This window comes from Grampus griseus (assembly GCF_964374135.1).
Source record: "Grampus griseus genome assembly, chromosome: 7".
NCBI classification, from domain to species: domain Eukaryota; kingdom Metazoa; phylum Chordata; class Mammalia; order Artiodactyla; family Delphinidae; genus Grampus; species Grampus griseus.
In genome coordinates, this window is record NC_139001.1 from 55,119,240 (window position 1) to 55,137,511 (window position 18,272).

The following is an 18,272-nucleotide window of genomic DNA, read 5'->3' on the forward strand; positions in this document are numbered from 1 at the left end:
CCAGGTTTATACTTGACTAAGTAAGAAACTGGCCTTCACTCAGTATCTCACTCAGTATCTGGATGCTGAGTAGCTTGATAGTGCTATAACACAGGGAGCAGAAAGGGGATGCTGCTTTCAAAAGATGGTAAATCACACCCAGGAACTACCTGCTGCCTGCCTCTCTCTACAACCCATCCCCTCCCTGCACTGTGCTGGGTTTGTACATACATGTGAACCCCCCAGTCTGCACATTCCAGACTCTGTCCACAGCCCCATAAACGTGTACCCAGAGGAGGCCAAATCGGGTAGAAGCCCATGCAGGTCCTGGCAGTGGACTGGGGCCTGTGGGGTGCCTGGGGAAATTCTGGGGTACCTGGAACATAGTCTGGGTGGACATGTCCCCCTGGGAACCAGGGACTTCCCTCCCCAAGGAGGTGGACCACAGCCCAAGATGGCCAGAGCTGAACCCTTCACTGCGTGGGGCCCAGGCTGGGACTTGGGTGGCCAGGGTCTCGAGCAATACAGTTGTCTAAGCATCACAAAGACAAAGACAAAGGCTAAGCACTTCCATGGTTCTGGTCCTTTCTCCCTGGATGGGGCTCTTTTTTCCAGATCCTGGTGCATTGTCTCCACATATCTCAGTCTCCACTTCCACTATCCTGGCCCAGCCACCGTTCTCTCTCCCCGTTCACTCTTGTCCACCTCCAGTCCATCCTCCACAGGGTCATGTTCTACATGTAATGGGGATCTGCTTTTCTCAGTTCAGGAACAGGAAAAACTACGTAATATACCAAGGAAAAGAATACCTCGAAAGTGGGAGTGGTGGTCACGCCTGGAGTGGGGTGTGACTGAGGAGGAGTGCATAAGGGGCTGCCCAGGTCACAGCCAGCCTCTTGCTCCAAATCCCTCAGTGTCATCCCGTTGACAACAGTAAAATCCTTTATTGGGCTAGAAGGCCCTGGATGGCCTGGCCTCTGCCCAGCCCTGCCTCCTCAGGTCTCCCCGCCTCACTCACTTTGCCCTCCAAGCAACTTTGCCTTCCACCCAAAATACCTTCCCTCTGGCCCTTGTCCTGGCTAGCTCCTTTATATTTTCTGGGTTTGGCTTAAATACCATCTCAGAGAGGGAGTCTCTAACCCACTTTCCTGCCACCTCCCCACATTCCGCCCACCCCCACTGTCTCTTTCAGCATTTTGCTAGTTGACTTTGTAGCCATTATTTCAATGCATATGTTTGCCTGTTTAGTGTATGTCTCTACTGCTAAAACAGAAGTTCCATTAAGACAGGGACCATGTGCACGGTGGTTGGCACAATTAAGTCCTCAATAGATATTTTTTAAAATTGATTTTATTGAGGTATAGTTGATTTACAATGTTGTGTTAATTTCTGCTGTACAGCAAAGTGATTCAGTTATATATATATATATATTCTTTTTCATATTCTTTTCCATTATGCTTTATTGCAGGATATTGAATATAGTTCCCTGTACTGTACAGTAGGACCTTTTTGTTTATCCATTCTATATAAAGTAGTTTGCATCTGCTAATCCCAAACTCCCAATCCATCCCTCCCCCACCTCCTCATCCCCCTTGGCAACCACAAGTCTGTATATCTATGTCTGTGAGTCTTTTTCTGTTTTCATAGATAGTTTCATTTTTGTCATATTTTAGATTCCACATATAAGTGATATCATATGATAATTGTCTTTCTCTTTCTGACTTACTTCACTTAGTATGAAAATCTCTAGGTCCATCCATGTTGCTACAAATGGCACTATTTCATTATTTTTTATGGTTGAGTAATATTCCATTGTGTATATGTATACACCACATCTTCTTTATCCACTCATCTGTCGATGGACATTTAGGTTGTTTCCATGTCTTGGCTATTGTGAATAGTGCTGTTATGAACATAGGGATGCATGAATCAATATCTCTTCGAATTTTAGTTTTTTCTAGATATATGCCCAGGAGTGAGATTGATGTATCATATAGCAACTCTATTTTTAGTTTTTTTGAGGAACCTCCACACTGTTTTCCGCAGAGGCTGCACCAATTTACATTCCCACCAACAGTGTAGGAGGGTTCCCTTTCCTCCACACCCTCTCCAGCATTTGTTATTTGTAGACTTTTTAATGACGGCCATTCTGACTGGTGTGAGGTGGTACCTAATTGTAGTTTTGATTTACATTTCTCTAATAATTGGCAATGATGAGCATCTTTTCATGTGCCTATTGGCCATCTGTATGTCTTCTTTGGAGAAATGTCTGTTTAGGTCTTCTGCCCATTTTTTGATTGGGTTATTTGTTTTTCTGTTATTGAGTTATATGAGCTGTTTGTATATTTTGAAAATTAAGCCCTTGTCAGTCGCATCATTTGCAAATATTTTCTCCCAGTCTGTAGATTGTCTTTTCATTTTGTTTATGGTTTCCTTTGCTGTACAAAAGCTTATAAGTTTGATTAGGTCCTATTTGTTTATTTTTGTTTTCATTTATATTGCCTTGGGAGACTACCTAAGAAAACATTGGTACCATTTATGTCAGATAATGTTTTGCAAGTCCTCAATTCATATTTCTTGATTGAATGGATGATTCATAATCTGGACACCTCAACCGCATGGATGCTATGCCCTGACTTACTCCCTCAAATCTAATCTGATCTCTGTAGCCACCAACCTTGCCCAGGCAGGTTAAAAGTTGCCCTTTTTCAGTCTTACTTTTGGACTTCCCTTTCCTCCATGGCAACCGGTTGCCCTTGTGGCCCCAGTCAGTTTGACAGTGGCCCAAACAAGGTCCGGTCCCTTCTTATTCCTTTTACTCCAGGGGGAGCTCCCAGCAAAACCACGCTGCTTCAAACATAAAGTTCTCCATGGTGTTCCTGCATAATCAATGCAAATAAGCAAGGTATCTCTCTCCCAAGTCATCAACCGTGGTAGCCTTGTTGATTATACAAAAACCACGAGGGGAGAGGTACAAAAAATAAATATATATAAATATTCAATAATGGGCTACTTGGAAGTATGGCAGTAAGTGAAATCAGATCACTAATGGTTCCAGATATTTAAATTATAGATTTGAAAAAATCATTGGCATATATTATAGTTGTTTTAGAAACAGAAATAACTAATCGAAGTTGCTCAGTTAGTTCAAAAGAATGCTATATTTTCCTCTGTTGCTATTAACAAATAAAAAAACAAGTAAGCAAGGAGTTCATTAGAAAAGCATTTGTGAAACATTAATATACTTAATAACCTACATGATTAAGAAAAACAGCCTCACTTTAACATATAGTGTAGAGAGTAATGCAACTGTGAAAAAGGAACATTTATTTTGAAACAGTTATAAATTATAGTCCAATATGCATAGGTATAGAGTTATAATGAATAACACTAAGAATTAATCAAAAAAACCTTTTAAATTTAAGTGTTAATGGCTGAGACCTTTTATGAGAGACAACTAAAAACTTTTTAAAAATTAGAAGAATTATTGCCACATGCAACTTTTTGAAAAGAAATAGGCTGTTTCCTTCACCCTAAGGACATTGAAGTGATTGAAATTAGTAACTAAGCAGCTCTAAAAGTTATGGAACAGAAATAACCCAATAATGATCCTTCACTTATAATAATTTTCTTCAATAGGTATCAAAGTGTGTTTAGTCAAATCAACAGTATTTAATGGCCATACACTACATGTACTGTATCTGTTAAATATAGAGAATTTAATAAGGATATACTATAATCCCACTTATTTGGAGAGCCTGCCTACCAAATTACAACTCTTTGAAATACAGAAGAGAATCAGGAAAGAAGCAAAAGTTGAACAAACACCGTAAAATCCATATACTAGAGTTCATATATTGGACTAATTTGCTCTGATTTCAAAAACAGTTCTAACACAACTTGCTGTTTGACTGCCTAAACCATTGTGGTAATCTTTAGAGTTCATCACAAAATATTTCTGATTCTGCCCCTGCTGAGTCCATGGTAGGGTTATACCTTCCACTCCCTTGAAGTTAAATGGAGCCATGGGACTTGCTCCAGCCAGTGAAATGTGAGTGGAAAATGCAGATATTTCCTGCCTTTTATTGATGGGGAATCTGAGACTTAATTATCAGGTTAGATAATTAAGCCAAAGTTACAGGGCTAGTGGACCAGGATTATGACCTCAAGCGGTCTAACTCCAAAGCCCCTGTACTCAACCAACAAGCTATACAGCTTCCTAATGTTGGTGTACCAAGTGGTGAAAAATTAACAAAACAAAAGTACTAAATGGAAGGAAATGGCCTGCCTTAAGAATGCTATAGATAATCCATAAAGCAGTTAATCTATGTAAGCAAAATCAAGGACTCCTACTGACTGACCCCTATAGACAAGGAGAGAATGAGGTCATTCTGCAAACCAGTGCAGTTCAGGGGATGAATTCTGATATCTGTGCTCAGAAGTGTCAGAGAGTTGACTTACATGATGACATGATTTTAAGCAGGATCTTTACCAAATTGCTTTCATAAACCAAAGTGTTCTAAACATATGCACTGAAACTAATTTCACAGCATTTTTCATCTCTATTTTCAACGTGATTCAGAAATGAAAAGATAGTTATGAAAACTGTAACTAGCAAAATAAAACTAAGGAAACAGTTCTAAACCTCTTTAAAAGAGCTATTCAAATCATACTGGTATTTGGGAGAAGACCCAAACAACTTTGTTTCTTTCCTCTCTGCTCATACCAACATCCAGCTGATAACCTCCCCTCTAACCCAGACATCTTTAACCTGGAATCCATGGATGGGAATTAGAACAGTGCTTCTCACAGTGTGGTCCCCAGACCAGCAGCATCAGCCTCACCCGGGAACTTGTTAGAAATGTAAATTCTCAGGTCCCACCTCAGATACACTAAGCCAGGAAGTCTGGAGGCAGGGCCCAGCCATCTGTGTTCTGATGCATGCTAAAGTTTGAGAACCACTGAGCTAATGAACAGCTTAAGAGACATGTGAGAACTCCCAAAGTGTAAGAAGGTGGGCGACATACTATCTAACTTAGGCACTGGAATTCTATGGGAAGAACCTTGACAAGCCCTCGTGGGATAGTAAAGATATGAAGGAATAGATTTTGACCACCTCCAGAAACCAGAGGGTGTGGAAAACCATTCTATATGAGAAAGGGAGATAATTGTGTTATTCTACGTTTGAAATGGAGGAATAGGGGAGAAAAAGTAAAAAGGAAGGTTATATTGGAGAGAAGCCAGAAAAATGAAGAGAGGCTAAAAGTTATAAGGTCAATGGTCAGTGAAATGCCCCATTGGTGGAAGAACCAAGAGATGTTTTGAGAATGGCAAGGCTGACATTTTATCGGAAATCATGAAACATCGTCATTTGTTTCCAGTAAGAAAGAAAGAGAAAGAGAGAAAAAAAGAGAAGAAAGAAAGAGAGGAAAGAGAGAAAGATAGAAAGGGAGGGAGGGAGAGAAGGAAGGAGGAAGGAAGGAAGGGAGGAAAGAACAAAAAAAATCTTCTTCAAGATCTGCTGAACTCATGAACGCTTGATGTGAGTGGATCTTTTTGTGGAAATGGAAGCGGAGTTGAATTTCACATTTTTGTGTGGTGATTATATTGCAGATACAGTACAAGAATACATAAGAATTTGAAGGTCAGGTAAGAATATAAACCTGCCAGTAATTTGCAGATATTTTGAAAAAGGCTTTGAATTTCCACAGCCTTTTATAGTTTTAAGGGTTCAAACCAATTTACCTAGATTTTGAAAGATGAGCTTCAGTTGACACCTGAATTGCAGAAATCTGTGGATGGCCTAGGGTGGCAAGCCCTGTTGAAGTTTGATGTTGTTTTATTTATTGCTTCTTAACCAACTATCCTGCAATTTAGTGTCTTAAGATACACAAAAGGCTCCTGATCTTATGGGTCAGGAATTCCAAAATGGCCGGGATAGGTGGTTCATCTCTGATCCACATGGGTCAGCTGGGGTGGTTGGAACTGGACAGTGCATTTTGAGATGGCTTCTCCAGTCACTCACACGTGTGGCTTCGTGGTGTTCCTTGGCCTCTCTCTCCTTGTGTTTGGTATTTCATCCTTCAGGCATCTCCATGTGGCTGGAACTTCTCACAGGGTAAATAGGCCTTATATACAGCAGCTCAGAGCTACGAGGAGAATGTTTCAAGGGCTGGGATATAGAAGCCTCCAGTCTCTTAAGGCCTGGGCCCAGTGCAGCTGGCACAGTATCACTATTACATATTATGTTACTAGTGAACCAGTCATGAACCCCACCTAGAGTCAAGGGGAAAGGACGTAGACTCCACTTCTTATGGGAAGAGTGTCAAAGAATGTGTGGCCTTCTTGATCTGCCATGGATAATAATTTGGATGTAGTTTCAGAGTACCTGTTAATTTTCAGGATTTATGTAATACAAGATAACATTATCCTCTGGAAAGTGCACAAGTACCAATGTTTAACAACTTATGAGCAAAGAGTGAAAGATAGTTTGGGTAGCTACCAAAAGAATTATATTCTAGTGTTGTCATTATATTCTAGCTAATGGGTAACGTTTATAATAATGACAGTATTTTTAGGGCTTACTTTTCAAAATTAGATTGAAATTTGGAGTGTGATTATAAATATTAACATTTTAATCTGGTAGTGACATAGAATGATTAAATTAAATCTTTGCTTTGGGTGAAAAAATAATGAATGTGTCTCTCATCCTAAGTTGAGGCCTCTCTCAAACCACTGGAGAAGTTGACTCCGAATCTTTGAATGAAATGTAAAAATGGCATGTCTGTTCTGTCAAGAAGATTAATTAAAAGAGAATCCAAGCAAGATGGGCAGGTCTCATATTACCCTAGAAGTCTTTTTAATATGGGGACACTGTTGTCAAGATAGATTTCAGTACAAGAAGCTCTTTGGAAAACTCCTTTTACTCATATCCCCCTAAACACAATTTAATAGATGCTTTTATTTTCTTCCTGTTTCCATATAACAGGAAACCTGTTTTTTCAAAACCAAGACAATTATTTTAAATACCTAAGAAGATGGACCCAGTAAGAACTTGGTACTTTCTTGTAATTGTACTTTCTTATACCTTCTACCAGCTTGTCCTACTGGTCAAATGGAGAACTTTTAGCCTCTTACCTGAGAAGGTCGGTCACTCTTTCTTATATCACAGAGGGCCAGTGGCTGGCTACAGAGCTAATAGGTTTATTGCCAGTAGAAATTTTACCTAATACAAAATGAAATTGACAGTCAAAAGTACATCTATGTTTTAGGTGTATCCCTAATCATTTAAATTTAGACATCCATGATTTTCTCAAAATATATTTTGCATCACTTTTCATCAATAGAGTCTGAATGAGTTTGATCCAGAGAGTCATTTCTTATATTCTGATGTTTTCAGTGATTGCAAATACATAGCACACGTGCCACCACTCTTCCCTCCCCAAAGCCTATGGAAGACATCACTAATCAATCACAGCGTACTTTCCTGCTGAGCTCCGCCTTAAGCCTCAACAATCATTTTCAGCACAGTGCTTCATACAACTACCAACAATCAAATAAAACTGAGGCCTCCAATAAAATGTATTTGCCAATATGGGAAAAAGAAGACCAAAATATCTATCACAATGGTTTACACATAGTAGGTACACCAGAAATATATGTTGATATGAACTACAAGTGTGGCCCTTGTTTCCTGCACGTAGTATTTAAAAAGCAGCTGACCTTAAAGTCATCCTGACAATTTACTGTTTTGTTTATTACCCCAGATTCCGCTGTTATCTTTTATTCTACCTTAAATTCAGAAAGGTTTTGTCACTTTTAGAATTTTAAAAATATGTTTCATGACAGATATAATCCAAAGGGTGTGATAACAGATCACACAGCAGATGCACTTATTTGAAGTTATCTTTTTGAAACATTTCATTCCATTAAGCAGCAGGCAGTTTCTTAAATATTTGACAGTAGAAACTGATGATTTCTCAGTTTCTCTGCATTCATTCAGTTGCAGTGTCTTTGAAGCCTACCATCCTCTTGTTAAGAAATCCTGGAGAATGCTTCTTCACTCAGTTAGCACTTCCATCATGTCATCCCAGGTAAATTGACTTTTCATTGCTGTGGTTCGTCACCATCCTTGGCCGGAGGCCTGCTGCTGATCGCTAAGTTTCTTTACTTCTTTGGAGCTCATCAATATAAATTATTTGAATTTTACTTCAGACCACCTTAACTTAACTCTGTTATCAGTTTACTTTCCAAGTGCCACCAAGTGTCACTTTGCCACCTGAGCCATAAACTTATCAGTAAATATTCATGCCACCCGAGACAGCCAGTCTGGGTCCTCAGCGAGGTCTGTGTTCCTATTCCTTGTTAAGTGGTTCTTTATGTTTATGCTCCTGGCAGCCAGCATTTGTAATGGTCCATTTCTCATTACAGGAGCAAATGGCTTCCTAGATTCACAATAAATTAACATTCAATACTACTGATGTGAGAGATTTGCCCTCAGCTACTTAGGGGCAGTTCCTGGGATTGCAAGGCAAGCATTTGGCTCTGGTCTTGAACCGCACGTGGTGGAGGGCAAGGCTTACTTACTACAGTGGTCCTATTTCATAGCTCTGCTCATGGTTTTTCTTTTGAAATGTAGTTAATGGTCTTTTCCTGCTGTGGAGACTCGACACAAAAACATGACTTCTTCACTCTGTTGTGCATGAGTCTGATTATTGCTTTATTTTACATTTTCTTGCCTCTGTTTCTTTGTTTTGCTAGGAGCAAGTTCAATCCAAAAGGTAATTGCAGTTGGTAGGGTTTTGCAAATAGTGATTTATTTTTGGAATTATAAAGATTTCTTAATAGAATCTTTTAAAGTAAAATCTAGTGAAACTGAGTCACTAGATTTTACTTTAAAATATTTTCTAAATTAATACAGACACAAAAGATAAATCTATCTGGGATAGACATTTTCTTGTGAAAGTTTAATGTTTGTCAAGTGCTCTGTGGGTCAGCTGTTTACTTTTGAATGTAAATGTTATACAGATTTTATTTAGCTGTCAGACAAAATTTGTGAATGTGTGTGTTATGGCTAAACTCTCATAACCCAACAACCTATGAGGAAATTCTTATAAAATTAATGTAGTCTGGAATCATGGAGGAAGCTTTAACTTATCCAAAAGGGCTTAACAACAATAGTAGTTTAAAAAAATAAATTCTTTAATTTGTCATTTTATTCTCAACCATAGAAATTTGCCTGATCTTTAGTCATTAGCTGTGCCATATGGTCATTCACACACACACACACACACACACACACACACACACACAGAGAGTAATGATTCTCTTTGGAATATTGGTTATGCTATAAGTAATCAGGATTTGTTTTTGTTATATTTCCTTCAATGGCATCCATAGATTTGTCACAGATTTTAGATTAATGAGGTTATTTGGCATTGCTGAAAATATTCTAGACTGAAGATATTCAGTAAGATTGCCAGATAAAATGCTGTGAAGAAAAAGTCACTGGGAATTGCTGTGGGGTTGGGGTTGGGTGAGGAACATGAATATTTGGGAACATGGTGCAGAGTGTTCCATACTTGTTTCTAGCCTTCTTAATTTGGAGAAGTAGGGCTGCCAGGTAAAAACACAAGACACCCAGTGAAATTTGAACTTTGGATCAACAACGAATAATATTTTTAGTAGAAGTATGTCCCAAATAGTGCAAATATTAATGGTTTGCCTGAAATTCAGATTTAACTGGGGGTCCTGTATTTTTATTTGCTAAATCTTACAACCCTTCCTACACTGTTCAGTCTGTGCTCTAAGACATATTATGATTTTTGTTGAGGAAAAAGCATAAATTAAGGCCACTAATAATAGAAGCAGAGAAGCATACAAGAAATAGAAAGATTCTTTTCTTTTAAGATTATTTTCTATTGCATGATTCATTAAATATTTACTGAGTGCCAACTAAGTATCAGGCATTCTCCTAGGGACAGGATACCCACTGGTGACCAAAACCATATCTGATCCTTGCCTTCATAGTGCTTCCAGTTTCTAGAGGCTACCTGCGTTTGTGGGCTCGTGGCTCCCTTCCATCTTTAGAGTTAGCAGTGGAGTTTCAATATTTCTCACATCACATCACTATGAGTCTGACTCTCCTGCTTTCCTCTTTGACTTATAAGGACGCTTGTGATTACATTACGCTCCTCTAGATAATCCAAGATAATGTTCCCATCTAAGGGTTAGCTGATTAGCAACCTTAATTCCATTGGAAACCTTAATTCCCCCTTGCCATGTAACATAAATATATGCACATGTTCTAGGGATTGGGATGTGGATATCATGAAGGGGCAAGGAGCATCATTCTGCCTACTACAGATGGGAAAATCAACAGGCATGTTTAGATGTGTTAAATTTGAGATGCCAGTGAGTCAACCAAGTAGGAAGTTAGTGATGTAAGCAGCACAATATGTGAGTTTGAAGCTCAAGGAGAAATTAGCGCTAAATATGGAAGTTGTCAACCTATAGGTGATGTATAAAGCCGTGAGTGTGTATGACATCACTGAAGGAGAGACTGAGCCCAACAAACTTCTACATTTAGAGTTAAAGTAGAGGAGACAGGCCAACAAAGAACACAGAAAGAACAGACAGAAAAGTAGGATGAAAACCAAAATAGTGTGGTGTCAAGAAAGCCCCGAGAGGAGATTCTTCAAAAAAGGCAAGAGTGATCACCTGTGCTCAATATTGCTGCAAAAGACATTTGCAGATTTGTCCAGCAAGATTTGGATTTGGTAGCAAGAAACTGAAAACCTTTATACAAGCTGTTTCAATGAAATTATGGGGGCACAACCAAAACTGATGCAGTTTGAGGAGTGAATGGGATGTGATCACTGACCACAGGTGATGAGGAAAAGTCCTGTGTGTCCTCACAACCTTTGTAGATGCTTGTTAAAAACAGTGAGGTGATCACATTTGATCAGAGACTTTACTACCGTAAGAAGCTAGGAGCTAAGCAAGATCACTTTTGTGTACTTCTATCTAGTCAGGATTGTGTGATAGCTACATTGATGGTTTATATGAAAGGGGTACAGATATTGCTGGGTTCCCATTGCTGTGCTCTGTGTGTTGAGCAAATCCAGAGGGTAACTGGAGCAATGAAACATCTCCATCTTCCTGCTGCATCCCAGGAAACCCTTTAGGACCAAACAGCAGAAACTGCTTGGAAGGAGAAAAATCAGAGTATTCTGTGGCAGGACTCAAGAATCCCCTTGTCTTGAGGAATCTCAAGCTTTGCTGGCTTGTTGCCTTTCTAGGGAATCTTAGAGGGGACAATGCTGCATCCTCCCAGACTGCGGTTTACCAAAGGGCCTGCTCCTGCAGGAACAAGGTACTCTTATTAGCTGATGATTCCTCCCTGCTCATCCACAAGAGACTGTACTTTTTCGGAAGAAAGTGGCTGTGAGATTCTTGTGTGAGGTCATTCTCCCGCTCCCTTTACTGGTTCTCAGAGTTTTACAAAAGTAAATGAGAACTCTCAGCGCAGAAAGACTCAAAGGGTAGAACTTATTGTTAACTTGGTCAAATTAGATAGAATAAGTAAATTCCTATGAACTGTTAACCAAACTTCCAGAAACGGAGACCTGATTGAAATAAAGAGGCATTTACTGGGGGTTTGTTAGGACTGCAGCCCGGGAGACACAGATTCAAGAAGCACTTGAATTGTGTTCCACTGGACTACAAAATGGACAAAGCTTATAAAGTCAAGAACTGCGGAGCCACAGTTAGTTACATGAGTTGTTTACCAAGAATTATAATTGGAACTGGCAAGAAGTAAGGGTGCTTGTTAAGCAAGAATTGGTTGGGGTCCAAAATGGTTGCATAGTTACAAAGGGGAACAACCTTGAGACCAGCTAGCAGATGTTGTTTTTAAAATGGCTGCTGTCCTTAGGTTTGGTATAGTTCACAGAAAGTTCAAGTTCTCAGTGGTGCAGAGAAATATCTGAGACCAGATCCTCAATGGCTGCCCAACTCTATTTTGTATGCCTGAACTATGATTATTCCATTATGATATCAGTTTGTCATTAGACTTAATAGATTGGCAGGTAGAGAGGCTTAAGATCTCAGAATGAACTCCAAAATGATGTTGGCTCCAAGTTTTGGCTCCGGAAAATTTAAGAATCATAACAAAGTAACCAAGGCATTTATTTCATTAAAGTCTTAATCTCACATCATACACAAATTTAATTTCAGATGTATCATAGACCTAAACAAAACTATAAAACTATACAATTTGTAAAAGATAGCAAAAAGTATGGATATACAACTTTAGGATAGGCAAAATTTCTTAGAAAGGACACATAAAAACAATACAATACACAAAAACTGACAATTCACACTTGATCTAAATTGAAAACTTTTGTTCATTAAAAGAAAATTGGGATATATGTATAACTGATTCACTTTGTGTACACCTGAAACTAGCACAACATTGTAAATCAACTATACTTCAATAAAAATTTTCAAAAAATAAAAATAAAACTGCTTAAAAAAAAAGAAAGAAAAATTGGTTGATAAAAGGGTACAAACTTTCAGCTATAAGACATATAAGGTTTGAAGATCTGATACACAACATGGTGACTAGTTGATGATACTACTGTATAACTGAAATTTGCTAAGAGAGTAGAACTTAAATGCTCTCACAAAAAAACAGATAAGTATGTGAGGTGATAGATGTATAAATTAACTAGATGGTGGGAATCCTTTCACAATTAAACGAAGAAAAGAAAGAAAGAAAGAAAGAAAATAATAGACAAGCTACAGACTGGGAGGTAACATTTTCAAAACATACATCTGACAGAGGATTTGTATCTAAAATATACAAAGAACTACACTTCAATAATGACAAACAAAACAAAAGAACATGTTAAGTGGACAGAATTCTTAATCTGTAATAATTGTCTGCTTCACTCATTCAAATAGTTTCAATGTAGTGAAGTTAATAGCTTTTATTATTTAAAAAATAATAATAAAGGAAGTAAGTAAAGTTGATTTAAATAAAGGGAGTGGGTAATATGCCTTAAATACTAAAAGCCTGGCCGCGCAACACCCAGTGGCAGAGATTTTGAGTTTCAGGGGAATTTTTCTGTAAAGTAAATAAAGATAAATTTTGAAGATTGAATCTACAGAAAGAGACTTGTAAATAGTAAGAAGTTTTAATGGCAGCCAAACTAAAGTTTACCACAGTAAACTATGAACCAAAAGAGCAAAATCTGTTCAGTTATGAAGATGCTGGTCCACACTCCCACAGCTGGGAAGCGGTGGAGCCCTGCCAGTCGGGCTCTAGAGGCTGTGCTCTAACCTCTGTGAGACACTGCCTCCACTGTGGCTCTGTTTCTATCATACGGATGGTACATAACTTGGGTCAGCGTTTCTCAAAGTCCTTGGTCAGTAGGTTATCAGGTTGGAATGTTCCTAGATTAATATATCACCTAAAAGGAAGTTCTGTGGCTAGATTTGGGAAATGCTGAGTTTAACAAAATAAAATGTGTTATTTCGCTTTTCAGGGCCAAACATGCACTGAGATTCTCTAAGGTTGGTAGTTGAAGAGGGAATTAGCTTTTCTCAAATTTATTTGTTTGAGATATGTATAGATTAAGGCTGGGACTGATAGCGTATATATAATATATACATTACGTTTGTGCGTGCGTAAGTGTGTACATATACCTTATAACATCCAATACTGACTCAAGCAAATGTGAGTTTATTTGTTCTACAAAACAAGAAGTCTGGGGCAGGGCAGTCCCTGGCCAGCCTCATTTCTCTTTCCCTTTCCACTCTAGACCTATAACAGGCTGTCAGTAGGACAGGGAAATAAAATCCTCTTACAAAAAGCATTGCAGATGATTGGGCATAACAATGTAATCTTTCCTGTACAACAAAAGCAGGCAAGTGAACATAGACTAGACATGGAAATGGAGTCAGCAAGCTACAGTGTTTGCCACAGTACACACACATATGCACACACAAACACACATACACTTGCGCACATACGTACGTGCACGCACACACACACCCCACCTTTTAATTTATTTGTGTTCCAAAGCATTTCACAGGACAAGTATTCACATCTTTGGGAACTGTGGTCTTGAGCCACATTATGTCCCTTTTATAAAATAACTACTTATAAAAACATCCTGATATAAAATACTTAGCCTTTAACATGGGCTGTTGTTCCATTCCACATTGTAATAGATTCCACTGTAGTTGCACAGATGACAATCTGTGTCACAGACTGTTACTGGAAATATCTCGTCGTGCATTAGCATTCACTGTTATGTCAAGGCGATATACATGAACAAAATTTATTTTTAAGCCAGGAGAATTTCAGAAAATTGAATCATGTCTCGTTATTAAAGTTTATTTTCCTTTTTTTCTGAACCAGGTGCTATCTTATCATGCAACATGTTCAAAAGCTGAAGTTGACAAGTTTAAGGTAAGGGAGCAAATGGTGCCCTAATGGTGCATAAAGTTAAACTTCCCAGGGCTTTCGGACCCTTTGTTACTTGTCTCTAGAACGAGGTCTGCCCACTGAATGTTGGGGGAATAGAATTAGGGGAAGGCATGTTTGCATATTTCAGTTTTAGAGGGTAAGAGGGACTTATATAGAGCTGAACGGCCCCTTCATGATCATTTAAATGATTCAGTATTTCTTTCTTTCTTTTTTTAAGTATGCAGGGTATCAGAAAAAGATCTGTGTAACATGGTGAGAATCAGGATGCCTGCTTTTGGCCTCGGTCTTACCTCTAACTTTCTGTTCACTAAAAAATCTTAGGGCTTATATCTTCATCTGTAAAAATAAGTGAAGAGATTAGGATAATAGTAGCTACCATTTACCAAGTGCTTACTATGGATCAGGTACAATACAAAGCATGGTGCCAGTGAGGTGACAGCTGACAACAGAGGAAGGAGACAGAACAGCTAAAACCACAGCAGTCAGGGTCCATTTGCTGTAGAGATAAACATCCTACATACCACCTAGAATATGAGCACCAGCAGGGCAGTGCTTTTTGTATGTTTTGTTCACTGCTCTATCTCTACTGCCTTTCACAGTTCTTGGAACATAGTAGCACTCAATAAATACTTGTTGAATGGTTGAATGAATGAATGATTGAATCAATCCAAAAAGCATTAGTGTTCTGTAACTCAAAACAATTAGTCATTAACAAAATGTTCAAAACATGGTTATATATAAATTTTTATATTTTATATTATATACATTTGATAAATATTTCCATCAAAAATATTTAAAGCTTTTTTACTTTAATCAAGTTCAGTTACCTAGCAATTCTACTTATGGAAATAAGTTTCCATAAACATTTTACTGTTTTTACTGTTTTGTGTTTTATATTTTTACCATTTTATAATCATCTTAATTGCTAAAAGATGAAAGGGGCAGGCAGGGAGAAATACAGCAAAGCTCATAATGGACTAAATATGACTGCAGAAGCTATGTGATGGGACATGTCTAGAGCTAGAGCAGCCAAAATCAATAGCTGTCTACTCTCTAAAAGTATTGCCCTATGTTCAGGCTTAATTCTTTCCTTAGAGTAAGGCAAACACCATTGTCTTGGAATTTGCCATGCTTTTTTTATTTTTAGTTCACAAACATACTAAAAACATGAAGTATTTAAATCTGAGAAAAAATGGGTTATTTCGTCTTAAAATGATCAAGATTATTAACTAAAGTGATGTATTCCAGATTTTATCGTAAGATATTAGTGAATATCTTGTTACAATATAATTGAGATATAGTAGATAATTTTAACCTAATGGCTTTTTTCTTGATATATAAAGTAAATGAAACATTATCATAATTGGTAGCTGATGCCTTATAATTGCAGTGGGCTTAAAATAATCCTGCACATAGAAAAGTATTTACTGAAGTTTCACAGTAGAGTGTGTGCAATGGCAGTTTCCTAACATCGTAGCTAAATCACAGTAAATAAGTGCTTTGTTTTGACCAATATATACAAATAAACTATGCATATATTCAAAAATATTGTAACCTTGGCTACTGCAATACTTTTTTAACAGAGCTAGTACTATATATCTATATGTATGTATGTATAATATATATATTTAGAGAGAGAGAGAGGGAGAGAAAAGAGAGATTTGAAATGTAGAATCAGAGTTATCCATGAGATTTTATGAGTTAAAGAATGGCTGAGTTTCAGTGTGTTGGATTATGCCCAGCCAGGACCAAGCTAGTGATCAGTGATTCAGAGATTAAGCCAGAATTTTGGGAAGAAAATTATTTCATCATCGAGTGCTAACAGGATCTGGAGGTCAAATACATATGTACACAGGTCAGATTCCAGTTGCAGCCTAAGCTTCACCATATCTGGGATTCAGAGATGTCTAGAAGACCAGTGAGATGTGGTCTGTTTACATGAGAGACTAAGAGGGCTTCTGAGTCAAAAACTCCCTTTTGGGAGTTGAGGCCATGGGCCTCAGTGTCTGGATGATTCCAGGTTCAGCATGGAGTTTGTCTCTTGGATTTGTCTCTTACTCCAGCTTCCCATGGATTCATGTTCTCAGCTAAGAACATGAATGAACACAAAAGGCATGGACTTTAGTATGGTTTCCGTGCATTAAATTACCCCAAGAGCACAGGGATTCCAGAGTGTCAGTAGCACACAACAGGAAGCAGCAGCCCAATGGAAGGAAGCATCACTATGGCCAGATGCAAGACATCTGCCTACCAATATGACCAACAGAGGTGGAAGGACTCACTGCGAGCTGAGTGGTCACATCTTAAGGACAAGAACCTTGAGTAATCCCAGGAACAAGTAGGAGAGATGGAGATCCCAAAATACTGGAGAGTGTGATACATACCGTTAATCACTTTAATTCACTACTATTTGTACTCCTAGGTGGTATGGCCTAAAGGAACACAGATTTCCTATATGATAAACCTGTAGTGAATCTTCAATAATCATTCATGCTAGGATGACACCACATTACCTTTCCACTTACCTTTTCTTCCTCTTTCACACTCTTCCACATTTGGGGATTTCTTTTCCTATTCTAGAATGCCATAAGACAGGGGGAGGGTGTTTCTGTTCATTTTGTTTTGTTCGGTTAACCCTATTTCTCCTGTTGGGAAAAATCTCCTTGAGAGGTGTGTGGTGGTGAGTGGGTGAACGGTGGTTAGAGAGTGAAAACCGTCCCAGAAGTGCACCTAGATTGTCTAAGCAGAATAAGTAGGTGAAACAACATATAATTGCTCATCCAGGAATGTCAGAACCTAAGCCCATCTTTGTCATTCTAATATATCATTATACCTTGGGAAACAGTCCTTTATGTAGGGTCCCCTATACATGAAAAGATCACAGAACTTCCTCAAACTAATGAGTTAACTTTTTGAAAGTCTGATTCAGGTTATAATATTAGTTTATCCTTTATGGGTTGATGCCCTGTGCATTGAATGAGGAAACCAGGATCTAAAGAATGGTTTTTATCCTCATTAACATTTACTGATCTTCCTTGAACTTGAACTAAGAAAGATGTGCCCAGAAAATTTGTGCAGATTTTAGTGCCTGTTTACATCTCTTCTGCTTGGTGCGAACAGGAATAATATATAAAGACCATATTGTCAGTTAGATCTCTTTGAAGATGACTGGTTTAAAGGCTTTTAATAACCTGAAGATGTCAGCTGTGATAACATAAGAAAATGAGTTTAGTACACCAATTATATGCTTCCGTAATTTTATGCACTTTCCTAGGATTCCAATGCATTGGACAGACCAAACTGTTATCACTATATATGCCAGTTTACCAATTAAAACCAACTCATGGACGTCCTCATGTTATATTGCCATCTTCTATCATCCCTTCTTTCAATTCCAAACTGCAAGGGTTATGGCTGCAATCAGAGATGAACTCGTTTACAGCACTATTTAACTGCCTCAGTAATTAAACGCCAATAACTCATGTTGGGTGTTTGGGTTTGGACTGCCTCTTGCATATTTCAAGTTTTCAGTGTTATTGCCTAGGCCACAAATTAACATCCTGGTAAAGCAAATAAAGTACTGAGGATAGGTGCTCCCTGTGGCCTTTACGTACCAAAATACGAATGGCCACATCAAAAATAGGATCTTATGGCCTCCTCTGTGAGATGGATGGCAGGGGACAGGCTGAGCAATGGGATGTGATGTACTATTTTTGTAAGTAATTAAGTTTCAGGAGACACGTTTGACCCATGAAATATTCAGATGTTATAATAAGAAGTTCCTGCCCTCAGAACC

At 38.3% G+C, this 18,272-nt stretch overlaps 1 protein-coding gene across 1 annotated transcript in view; it reads left to right on the plus strand.

Moving 5' to 3' along the window:
* Positions 1 to 18,272, plus strand: part of PDE11A (phosphodiesterase 11A) — a gene marked incomplete at its 3' end in the record, with an annotated part of 412,203 nt that overhangs the window by 257,400 nt on the left and 136,531 nt on the right. The window contains exon 10 of the mRNA XM_082658917.1: positions 14,408 to 14,458. Within this exon, the coding sequence (XP_082515043.1) occupies positions 14,408 to 14,458 (51 nt within the window). The remainder of the gene's footprint in view (positions 1 to 14,407; positions 14,459 to 18,272) is intronic.